We start from the raw sequence: 11718 nt of genomic DNA on the forward strand, positions 1-11718 counted from the left end.
GACCATGGGGACGGAAAGCAGGAGATAGCAGAGACGGAAACAGTCTTGGAAATCAGCTAGTCCATCTCCCTGCCGATGGAAAATTGAGAACAAACAACACTCCGCAGCTGCTCCGGCCATTCCCGTTAAAATCAGCCAAATAGCCCTTCTAAACCATTTTGGCTGGGGTCAGAGGTTGGTTTTGGCTACTGTCATCCTGAGCTAAGCCCACCCTCGTTCTCTGGAAACAGAACATCAAGTCATAGCTCTAGAGAGATCTCCAAGGGGTTTGGCATACTGTAGCCATCACCTACTTTTAGCTAACTTCTTTTCCCTTTCAAACCATGAAGTCAATTCCCAACCAATCCTTTCTCTTTGCCTGCTCGGAGCCTCCTTCCTTAGAACAGTCACTCTATTCCACCATCAGCATCTTAGGCCTTTGGGTGTTCCCCACATAAGCTGCTCAGAAGGGATCACAGGACCTGATGAAGATTTGGAGTATCTTTTTCCCCTTAAAGCAAGGCTGACAACACCTCGCTTTAGCTCTTTGGAAGCCCAGAGCAGATACACCAAAACCAGCCCAGTAAGGTGGGTAAAAGACAAGACGCTGTCACGAAACAGGCGGTGAGGAATATCTGCCACCGCTTGGCACAGGGCTCCTTTCTACACCAGGAATAATCCTCTCCCTACAGAAAGCAAAGCTCCCATTATGGGACAGCAGAGGAATTCTCAGTAGAAGATTCACTACTGTGAAGCCATGGAAAGAATTTACGTCCAGACTGATTTAGTTTGCCTGGACCAATTCATCAGAAGCCAAATGGAACCGGAGGCTTCGTTTCAGTTATTTTGTCACCAAAACAGCCAGGCCTGAGAAGTACCGAGCAGCAGAGGTATGGCGGGGTGCGTGTATTCTCCATCATCAGGGGCAGGGAGGCGAGGCAGGACGGCATCACCTTCCTCAGCAGCATTCACAGAACTAGAAAGGTTCACAGTACTCTGTCCCCGCCCTGGGACAGGGCCAGCGGGGACATGAAAGTCCTACAGCAGCCCTGCAGCCCCACTGCAGAACCACACCGGGTGAATTCCTCCGGGCAGCAGCTCTTCCTTCTAATGCGGTTAAAAATCGTCTTCCCAAGAACAACCCAGCACCTGTGTCACGCAGACACCGTACACAACCTTTCGAAGAAGTCCGCTCTCTTGTGCTCTAGCGCCTGTAGAAAGCCCTGGATTCTCTCTTCCCGCGTGGCAGTGCATTTCTGCAACAGTGTCCGTCGGCGCCGAGAGTCTCCGTGGGACGCAAACCCCTCCTGCTGCAGCTTCTTTGTCACATAAGCCTGATCCCTTTCCATCTGTTGTCGCCTCCTTTCCTCCATGTAGGAGTCTCTGGCCTTCTAGGGTGAAAAGCAGCAGAGTGTTAGCACTTTACCAGGCCTTTCAGCTCACCTGTGGTACAGGCTCAGGGCAGCACAGGTTATGGATGAGACAGCCTCTGCTTGAGCCAGCAGCCTGCAGGGTAAATGAAAGGTGGCTCTATGTGTGTCTCCCCCACTTTGAGGCAGCCTGCTTGATTGGTTATAAAAAAAAACCCAACAGGGATATCCTTCTGGACCTTCTCCCCAAGACAGAGGTCTGCTCACAGCATTAACTCTGAGTTAAAACAGACAGAGGTCATGACAGATCGTGGAAAAACCCTCAGAGAGGAACAGCCTACGCGAGGACTTTCAAACCACAGCCGCACACACGAGCTATCCGCACGGTGTCATCACGGAAACGCCGATCCTATCCACAGGGCAGCTGAAAGGTTTTAGGGGATTCAGAACAATGATTTACGGGACAATTCTTTGAGCTGATGATCAAGTATTGAGCTAATCAGCTTCGGTAAAAGAGCAAGACTGGGCTCAGCATTCCCAAACGCCTGTGATCTAATAATGTACTGGCTCGAGACACAGCAGGATAGGCAGGAGAAAGGTAAAGGCAGCAGCTATCCTTGCCTACCCTTCCAGTCTTTGAAGTGTTTTTGCAGAACATCATTTTTGGATTTCTTCATGTTGCACATACCCTAGACTGCAGCCTCCAAGAGCAAAAATCCATCTGCATGCAGGAATATTAAGCTTTCCTTTTTAAAAAACAGTAAAACTGGTCACTGCGACATAACCTGACACATGCACACTTTGGGAGTGCTGGCCTTTCAAACAAGCAAAAAGAAATTATTCTTCTAATGAGAGCCTGACTCACTCCTCACCACACTTTCCCTGCGAGGAAGCCAGTAGTCCATGCTCTGGCACTGTAAATTAGCTTTTGTTCTACTGGGACTGAGTAGAAATATCCCTAGCTGCAGAAAGCCCACTGGAAGGATAGCACAGATTCAGAGTGGTAGGGGTTGGAGGGGACCTCTAGAGATCATCTAGTCCAACCCCCCTGCCAGAGCAGGATCACCCAGAGTACATACAGATTCACACTCCACTGCTGCAGCTCTGCTTATCTGAAATGCAAAGATCATCAGCCTGTTCAGCACAAGATTTCCACCCTTGGACAAAGTGAAACTGTGTCTATTCACCACGAAAGACCCAGCGTGACCACTTCCATAGGGCAGGCTCACCAGCCAACGCCTGCATTCTCTCCCTCAGCCTACCGTGTCCCAGAAGCAGGTTATAGCTCAACCTAGGACTAACCAGCGAGTAGACTCCCTTGAGCAGCAGGCTGACTGGAAAACAAAGATGGCTATTAAACAGGGTGCTGTTTGAGCTGATGGAAGGATCTTTTGTCAAATGCCTCCAAACTGAGATTTTTCTGTACCTCATCAAACCTTCCAGCCACACTTACCCACACCATTCCCATGTCCTGAGCACGGCAGCGCTCTCCCAAAGCGGACATGGCTGCTGCCATATATTCTGTCAACCCCCTAGCCCCATCATTCTCACTGACAAGCAACTCCTCCACCAAGGTCATTTGTTTTAAGAGCTCCAGGCATTTTTGGCTTTCAAGATCACCTGTTTCAAATGTGTGTGTGTGTGTGGGGGGGGAACCCAAAACCAAAAAAAACCTTCTTAATCTCAGCAGTTTCTTTGAGTGAGAAGTCCTCCCTTTCTTCACATCTGGGCTGCATCCCTTCAAACAAGGGTCATACCATGGACAAAGTGGGTTTCACAGCAAGAAAACCAACCAAGGAATAAATCTGGCCATAAGAAAGCTTGCTAATAGTATAGCATGAACACAAACAGAGCCACGAAAACAATTGATCAAGATGAGCCTAGCTGGGAACAGAAGCAGCATTTGTTACCCATCAGAAATTAGCACTAGGAGCAAAATCAGAGCAGTGACCTTACCATCTGAGACAGAGGCAAAGCTAATGTCTGTGGCAAACACTACTGCCTTCTTTGCTTTCCTCTTCACATAGAAGCTGAGTTGCCATTGGTTGTATTAATACAATGATATGCTGGTAGAAAAGGAGCAGACTTGGGGCAGAAGCACAAATAGAAGAGGTTAAGGATGTGGAGAATTTGAATGCTTCCATATTGACCGGACCCAATTAAATTCACCCATAACCACAACAGTCTATAATAACCTCTTTAACAACTCAAAGGTGAACAAGGTCCCTGAAGGCAGAAAAGGGCAATATAATGCCTCTTTTCAAACAACAGAGGACCCAAATAATTAAGGGACACACTCAGCAACCAGATATGGTGGAAGTAAGAGTCACCACACACTGAGTTCCTCCTCCTGCCTCTGTGCTACAAGCTGCTGCCCCCAGATTTCCCCATCGGGAGCTCCAGCTTCCAAACTTATTTTGTTTAAAAATAGCCAGCTTACTAATTCACTACTAAATTGGCAAGATCCTCACGGATAGCTCCTAACAACAGATCTGAGAGGGGAGGAACAATGACAACCAGCAATAGGAACACTCTCTCCAGTAGGCACATCTGGACTCACAAGAGGACACTTGTCTGGTGTCTCACAGCGCAGGCAGCCTCTCTTCAGCTCCCAGAAGGGAAACTCTAAACACACTTGTTACAACCCTAAAACTAATAGCAAGGTTAGAGTAAGGGCATGCAGATCCTCCCAGCTCATTCCAGAGTGAACTCAGCAGTCTTTGCTTAAACCACTCTGAAGCAGTTTGGGTTAAACTGGCTGATTTTGCCCTGTGGCAACTCAAGAGTGCTTACTTGTTCTGTCCTGCCAGCTGAGGAGCGGGGACAGATTCTTCCAGCTGATGGAATGAGCAGAGACAATGGCAACTTCAGGTACTTTAGATATTCCTGAAAGTAGAGGAGTCTGGCCACCCGCTAAGACTTATGTTGTAACAAGCCACATGGGTCCAGGAGAAGCAACGCATCTGGCGTTAGCTGCTACGGAAACAAGACTTAACTAACCACACAAAATGAACAGTTCCTCTGTTCCCACTCTCCACGCTCTTGCCTGCTCCCCAGCACCTTGCTGTGCAGGTAATGTGCTGTCTTGAGCTTGTTCTCCCTAGGGCTCCCTTACCTGTAAAGCACTGTAGTTCATCTGGAACCGAAGGATAGCCTCACACAAGTTCCAAAAGGAATATTCTGGCCACAAGACTGACTGAAACACCAGGCATGAATGGGATGTCTGTAGAAAGCAAGATCACCAACAATTTAATCACCTAGCGAGGTAAAAAGTCATCAAGATGGTCAAACTACACCAGTTTCCCAACAAACCTAGGTCTGTGTTATCGTGTTCTACTGGAAATGAAATAAATACCAGCCAGGAGAGTTTGAAATTGCAGAACGTAGAGTCTTTTCAACGAGTTTTTAGTGCCGGGACACTGGTCACCCATTCCTGCAAAAGGTACCAGCAGGCTTCTTTCTAATGCTATGCTGGTCTTCACAGAGGTATTCTGAATAGCTTAAGCATCACAGACATATAATAAAACTAAAATAGCAACACTGGACTACCAAAGGCTGAGTTAAGGGAATCACAGATGAACTGAGGATCAGGACATGACATTTAAACCATTCATCAAATGACATCTCGTGATATTCCTTGCTGCCCACTCATGGCATTTAAAGTGCCTAATGAATCCAAGAGTTGTGGTGCACTGAAGATATCCCAGAGCAGAAAGATGCTAGATTTCAAGTAAAAACCTACTTTTGCCATTACATTCCTCGTAGTTTCAAGTACATGCATTCCTATGACCACTACTACAAAATCTAACACGTAAAAGGATTTTGCATGACTCAAAGTTGTAGTGATACAGAAAATCTTAGTGTCAGTTCCATAGAAAAAGATACTGTTAAGGACATTTTCTCTGACGCCAGAGAATCATCCTGAATATCCCAACTTCCTCCTACTCTGGGGCTGTCAGGACACACGATTGCCAGTGATGGGAATTGCACCAACACTCTGGCGTGTGAGCTGGCAGAGTAGGAGCAAAAACACGCATTCTGCTCTGCTGCTCCTGCTGCGGCATGGGAGAGGGGCATCGTGCCAGCCAGCCTCAAAGAGCACCGACTTCCTCGGTAATGCTGCACCGGCTACAAGCTCAGCCTCTGAGGCACCTCTGCCAGGGCTACCACCGAGGGCAGCAAGCAAAGACGTTAGTTCGCAGCACTGACACCCACCCAGGGTATAGGTGTGCCCAAAAACACAGGGAAGGGAGGCAGATGCCTTGGTAGACAACCCCGACTCAAGCCAGACAACTTCTGTGAACCTGCCAATTAAATAAGCCGGAATAGGAATATTTGATGTGGTTGCTTAAAGGCAATTGGGGTTTAGCTCCAAACTGTACATGTAAAACAAAATGTTAGCTTTAAGTAAAGCGGCTTGACTCAAATGTTCTCCCCCAAGGTTTGGCTTACAAACAAGCCAATATTGCCTAGCACAGGAGAAAGAGAAATGGAAGCAGCTTTGGATACTGCAAATACATGAATTTTATATGCCTTAAGAACTTACTGTGGCTTAGCTTAGCAGCCTCGTCTCGCTGATTTGACTTTGCCATCCTCAGAACCTGTCTTGCAGGGTCTTGTTTCATTATGAAAGTCAAATACACTTCAGAAACTGCAGGCATGTACATTACGTGCACATTGCATTATAGGGTTACACCTCCGATCCCTACAGCTGACATGTGACAAACACCTCTCCCAGGAATCTAGAAATCCTTCCTGGGATTTCCTCATCCCAGGGAACACATTGCCAGGTTAAATTAATAAACGCCAGGAATTTACCAATCAAATGAGGAATTGCCTAAATGTGAGAGGAGCAAAAGGATGAGCAACTCATGATTTCCCTGACTGCTGTCAGCCAGACTGATTTGTGACTTCTTACTAAGTGTTTTCAGGACGATACAATTCCAGACTTGAGCTGCAAGGTATTTTAGGCAATCACAGAACTGCAAGAAACAGATTCCTCAGAGGTGCCCCAGCACTCAGTCCATCCAAGAAGTTACCTAACCCCTGGCAGACAGAGTTTAAGAGCCCTCACGTCAGCTCACGCCTGGAGTCAGTAGAACACAATTTGGTGCAAAGACTGAGTATTTCAAGAAGAAAACAAAGACTTTACCTGCCAGAGCAAGAAATCACTCAACCGAACCTCTCCAGAGGTACGAATCAGGAGGTCTGGGTCGGGGGAGTTGTTGGTGTATAGACACTTGTCAAGCAACGATTCAGACACATCACTAAAAGACAGATGCAGCGTATTATGATCACTTTCCTGACCCTACAGAGGTGGCACAAGTAAGCCAGAATTACTGAGGGCTTTTAAAAAAAAAAAAAAACAAACACAAAAGAAAACAAAAAAACCCCCCAAAAAACCCCCAACCAACACAGGACTGCAGATTAAAACTGGGTGGTGGAGCTGTACCACAGCCAGTCATCAGCTTGCTTCTGATGGATGCTGCTGTCTGCTCCACAGGCTATTTCAAAAGCTCGCTCAGCCTCCAGAGCATCCCCCCACACACTCTTTGAAACATAATACAGTGGTGGAACCAGACTGTGAGGACTTCCATCTGGAGCCGAAAGCAGAGTGCTAACTACTCCATCTCCTTCAGGGTGGAGGAACAGCTCAGTATTCATGATTCATCTGTTGTTTGACCTCATAGCTAAGACTGCCAGCCAAGCAGCCAATTGTTGTGGCATAAAATCTGCCTTCACGTTTAAACTAACCTAAGACACAGACCTAATTTCTTTTCTGTCTTGGTTGTGTATCTATCACCATGGTAACTGAAATAATAAAAAGCAAACATTGCATAGTAACTTTAAGTCACTTGTTCCGGTCATACTGGTTTAATGAGATCTATTTAAAAGCCACTTGGCTTTGGAGAGGTTGTTGACAAAGTGTAGGAGGCAAGACAGGCAGCCGCCTTCTCTGAAGCCTCGCACAGAAAGACAAGAATTACCTGGGCTCCAGCAGTCCTTGTTCCACCCCCCATGCCATCTCCCTGACAGCGTTGCTGATTTCATGTCTTGATGTGTATGCAAAGCAGACGTTCAGAAAGCATCTGGAAAGAGGAGAAAGATGTGAAAGACTAACCTAAGGAAGGTGCAGTAGATGACAGAGAGAATAATAGCTACAACAGTTGTGTCTGCCTGTAGAAGAAATACAAAAAACAAGGCAAAGCGTGCCTGCCAAGTCTCAGCCTGCAGGTAGAAGAGGAAGACGTGAGGTATCAGCTATTTAAACTGCGAGTTACTTACTTGTTGTAGTTCCTAGTTGCCAGCACAGCTTTGGCAATCAGCTCCTGAATATCCAAGGGCAGAAGTGGCAGGTCCCCAAGGACACGGATACACACGCCATGCTTCTTCAAGTTCTCCCTACACCCAACAAGAAGAGCGAGGACTATAGCAAACAGAACAGTCTCTACTACGAGTGCCATGTTTGCCTTGTGTAACATCCACCAAATGAATACAACAGGCACGTGTCAGGCATAGCTTCAGCAAAACTGAGAAGTAGAAAAAGGCAAAATGACCAAATGTTTTCAGGTGTTGAAAGTGACTTAGATTTGATCATCCCAAACTGCTCCATAAAGGGAAACTGATCATTCCCCATACAAATTCCTCAGGTACAGACATAACCAAAGGGCTAGAAAGTGATCACAGATCAGGTATTCCTACCTGCAGTTATAAAAATCCATATGGAAAAGTTAAATACAACCACAGACCTGTAACTAATCAAAAACTAAGATGACTAATGGTCACCCACAGAGTAGTGCAGCTGCCTTCTGGTGTAAGGAAAGATTAACGTATGAGGGTGGGAGGGGGGTGGTGGAGCGAACGTCAGATGAGACGGGAAGCCATCCATGCCTGCTACAGCATTATTCTGAGCAGACAGGACACCCCACGGGATCTTACAGGTTCCTGCTTGTGCCTTGTGGTACAAACTCCCTGACGAAGGGAAACAGCCTCTTGAATCATGGTGTATCGCAGCACACAGGTAGCCTTGGCCTTCCCAACTTCTACTGGCACACACACGCTATCCTCTCCCTCCCATTCTTCCAGCCGCGTTCCCTCACTGCCTTTCAAATTTACTTCAATGGGATAAGCACCCCTTCCATAAGGGAGGCGTGGGAAACAAACATATCCACTGAGCAACAGGGCACTCCCTGCCCACTCAAATCTGTACTGGTTCCATCTACAGGCACTACATGAACTGGTTGTCCTGCTCCAAGTGACTTCACACACCAGGTGTCCGTATGTAGAAGTCTCACGTTACCGCAGAGCAAGTGGCTGAGCTAAGCTCTCATCTGCCAAGCAGTCTGTGGCAGAATTTTAAGACAAGGGTTTGATATGTCATGTAAACAAGGCATCTAGCACTCCAGTGCTAAGCAGGAATTTCCAGTTGTGCCGTGCTATCTGAAAGCTGGGCTGTCCCAACTGTTTGGATGGGACTGCTGCACAGTAAGCCACGTGATACAGACACAAATGTGCTTGGGGACTGCGTGCTCGGGAGCTGTACACCCCGTGCAGGTAGGCAGAGCCCCCCAACACAATCTCTAGCTGGAGAATGGCTTCCTTCATTTGACCCATTTTCACAACTTCCAACAGCCCTGTAACACCTCTTAATCATGTTCTGCCTTAGTTCCATCCTGAGGGATACGGACGCGAGAGGATTCTTACTGTTCTTCCAAGAGGCGGCTAAATTTCTGTCTTGCCAGATCCATCAGTCCATCCACCTCCTCCTTGGAGCGTTTAAAGTTCTCAATACTAAAGGCATAAACAGTGACCTCCCGAATGCCCAGATTTAGGCACCACCGCAATGTCTGCAAGACAGAATGGAAAACAGAAGTCGGGTAAGCAGACTCGGGTCAGCAAGACCCAGCTTCACCACTACACCTTCCTGTCATTTCCCACTGTGCCAAGATGGCATCAAAGAAACAACCATTGAGAGCTGACAGTGAAACCCAACTGAGAAGAATTTCATATTCATCTTAAGGAACAGGAGGGAAATACCAGTGAGGATGTGAATCCACAACAGATATGGGACTAATCCAGCCAGGAAATGCGCTTCTCGTAAATAACATTATAAATTACATAATACAATACCTTTCAAGACCTTTGCAAAGAAATTCAACCTGCTTCACAGAATTTAAAGCTTCAAGATCTGCAAGGCACATGCTTTAATCGAGTGTAAAATGGGGTGGGGGTGAGGGAATGGCTGATTAGAATGACTCTGCAAGATAACAAGGAGAGAGAGAGGAGCTGAAGTTGGGAACCCTGATGACTAACGTCAGCTCCAAGCACAGGCCTGACACCAGTAAAGAAAAGGGATGCAACACACCAGTCAAGCAGTAAAGGCAGTCAGCTGAGAACACGGCTCAAGCTTCCAACACACAGTTTAAGGGCAGCAAACATCCTTCCCACCTGTGCCAGCTTATCAAAGCCTTGCGAATGGCCCTCCTGTCTCTCCACGTGACACTTCTGGGCATAACGGCGATTGCCATCCATGATGAAGGCAACATGCTTGGGCATTGGACCTGCCTAGAAAAATAAAGAGAAACACAACACAGCAGAAAGTGAACAGTCAAGCTGGCATCTTGCATCGAAGAAAGTTGAATTCCACTGCTCCTGGCAGCAACGCCTATTTGCAAGAATGCGGTGACATCGCCCAGCTTCAAGTCTGGAGCTGGAAAGAGTAAGATGCTCGTTACCTCTTTGTTAACCCCAGTTTACACTCTCTAAAAAGCATGGTCAGTATTGATAATTGCCTACACTGAAAAGCAACTTTGCCCTCCCCGTAGCTGTCGCACGACAGAACTGCAGCACTCTGGAGCGTGAGCAGCGCTGCCACAGCTGCCTCTCTGCACCCACGGGGGAGGGTGCACACAGTTCTGTGCTGCCGTAATTGTATACTTTTATTTCAGAGTTCAAGGGCATTTGCACAGATACAATTAACTTATGAGAAAACAACCAAAAGAGTCACGAGACTTTCCCTTGCTTCCAAGGAGTATTCCTTTCCACTGACCTCACTAGGTCAGCACGGCTCCTTCTGAGAGAAGGGCAGCAGCACCAGTCTCAAGACTCTGCTGAGCAAGGACAGAATTTTCCTGAACTGGCGAGTTATTATTCTACTCAGCAGAAACTCAGTTTCGTTTCTCAGACACATCATCCAACCACCCTGCTTCTCTCCCTCCTCCCATGCCCTACCTTCATCAGCAAGGGCACAAAACGTGGAAGCCTGGGAGCATAAGCTCATTACTGGCAAGCACTGCCGACTGCCTTTGCTCATTTGCAAGGCTAAGCTTAAGTAATTTTCCATCCCTGAATGCTTTTTAGGGATGTACATCCTGTGCCAGCATTAATAGGTACCCTTGCTAGCAACACTATCTCTCTAGAGCAGAGCAGTCGCAGAGACAGCTCCCCTGTGAACCCTGAACCTGCCAATTCTTGAGCCCCGGTAACCAAATTCATCCCTTACCTTAATGATGTTGGCACAAAATCTCTCTATGATGGTCAGCTCGCCTTCTCTGATCCACGACATGTTTGACCGACAGCTCCTTTTCTTTTTCCACAGGAAGACGAAAATGAAGGGGTTAGATGTACAGAAGACTCTGCTGGAGCCCAAAGCAACGCTACAAACCACCATCTTGGAAAAATAAGCTTTGACCAGCTGCTTTGGAACCCTTTTTATCACCTGTACAACTGCTTCGATAAGCAGACAATGTGGGAGCTCAGAAATGAACCCTGGAGTTTCCCAGCTGTATGTTGTCAGGGCAGATTCTGCACTAGCTGGCAGCAAGAAAAACAACATTACTGCGTCTTCCAGCTGAAGCAGCTGGTGAGGTAGCACAGACCCACAACCTGGGCTACCACCAGGCGAGTTGCACGGTGGCGGTGGCAGCGTGAACTGACCTTCAGTGCTTTTGTGCTGGAATTCTTGGAAACCCTTCAAAAGAAGCAATCATCTACATCACCAACCACCCCGTGCTTCTCTCACCACTGCTATTTCGCTTCCTTCACAAGTAGGGAACTTTAACCTCTGGAGATGTAAAAATTTGGGTTTTTTTTACATTATCTGCATTTCAAATACTAATATCTGTTCTGAGCTAGCAAGATACAGGAGATTGCTCAACTTCCATGTTAATTTTCAATTCTCTCAGCTAGGAACACTGCAAGATGTGGGCAAAGGAGCTACAAAGAGCGAGCTGCAGAGGTAACAGTCCAGATCCAACCACCTGGTACCCGCCTAGGGACCAGAGCAGATTCAAATTACATTGATTGCATTAATTTGCCACTCTGCCTCTTCCCTCAGGAAGGGATATCTACCCGCAGATGCAGCCACAAA

At 47.1% G+C, this 11718-nt stretch overlaps 1 protein-coding gene across 3 annotated transcripts; it reads right to left on the bottom strand.

Moving 5' to 3' along the window:
* Positions 1-859: 859 nt before the first annotated feature.
* On the bottom strand, positions 860-10928 carry DHDDS (dehydrodolichyl diphosphate synthase). Of its 3 annotated transcripts, XM_010148622.1 has the most exons (8): positions 10852-10928; positions 9798-9914; positions 9054-9196; positions 7635-7751; positions 7337-7438; positions 6502-6616; positions 4465-4572; positions 860-1370 (listed from the first exon to the last, which is right to left on the bottom strand). In XM_010148622.1, the coding sequence occupies exons 1-8, from the start codon at positions 10912-10914 to the stop codon at positions 1134-1136; spliced, it is 1002 nt and encodes a 333-aa protein (XP_010146924.1). In that variant the 5' UTR covers positions 10915-10928; the 3' UTR covers positions 860-1133. The 3 variants fall into 3 exon arrangements, with proteins under 3 accessions (XP_010146924.1, XP_010146926.1, XP_010146925.1); XM_010148624.1 differs by lacking the exon at positions 7635-7751 and having other exon boundaries at positions 10852-10918; XM_010148623.1 differs by lacking the exon at positions 7337-7438 and having other exon boundaries at positions 10852-10918.
* Between the last annotated feature and the right edge of the window lie 790 nt (positions 10929-11718).

This window comes from Eurypyga helias, unplaced genomic scaffold (assembly GCF_000690775.1).
Source record: "Eurypyga helias isolate BGI_N326 unplaced genomic scaffold, ASM69077v1 scaffold28403, whole genome shotgun sequence".
Classification (NCBI taxonomy): Eukaryota; Metazoa; Chordata; class Aves; order Eurypygiformes; family Eurypygidae; genus Eurypyga; species Eurypyga helias.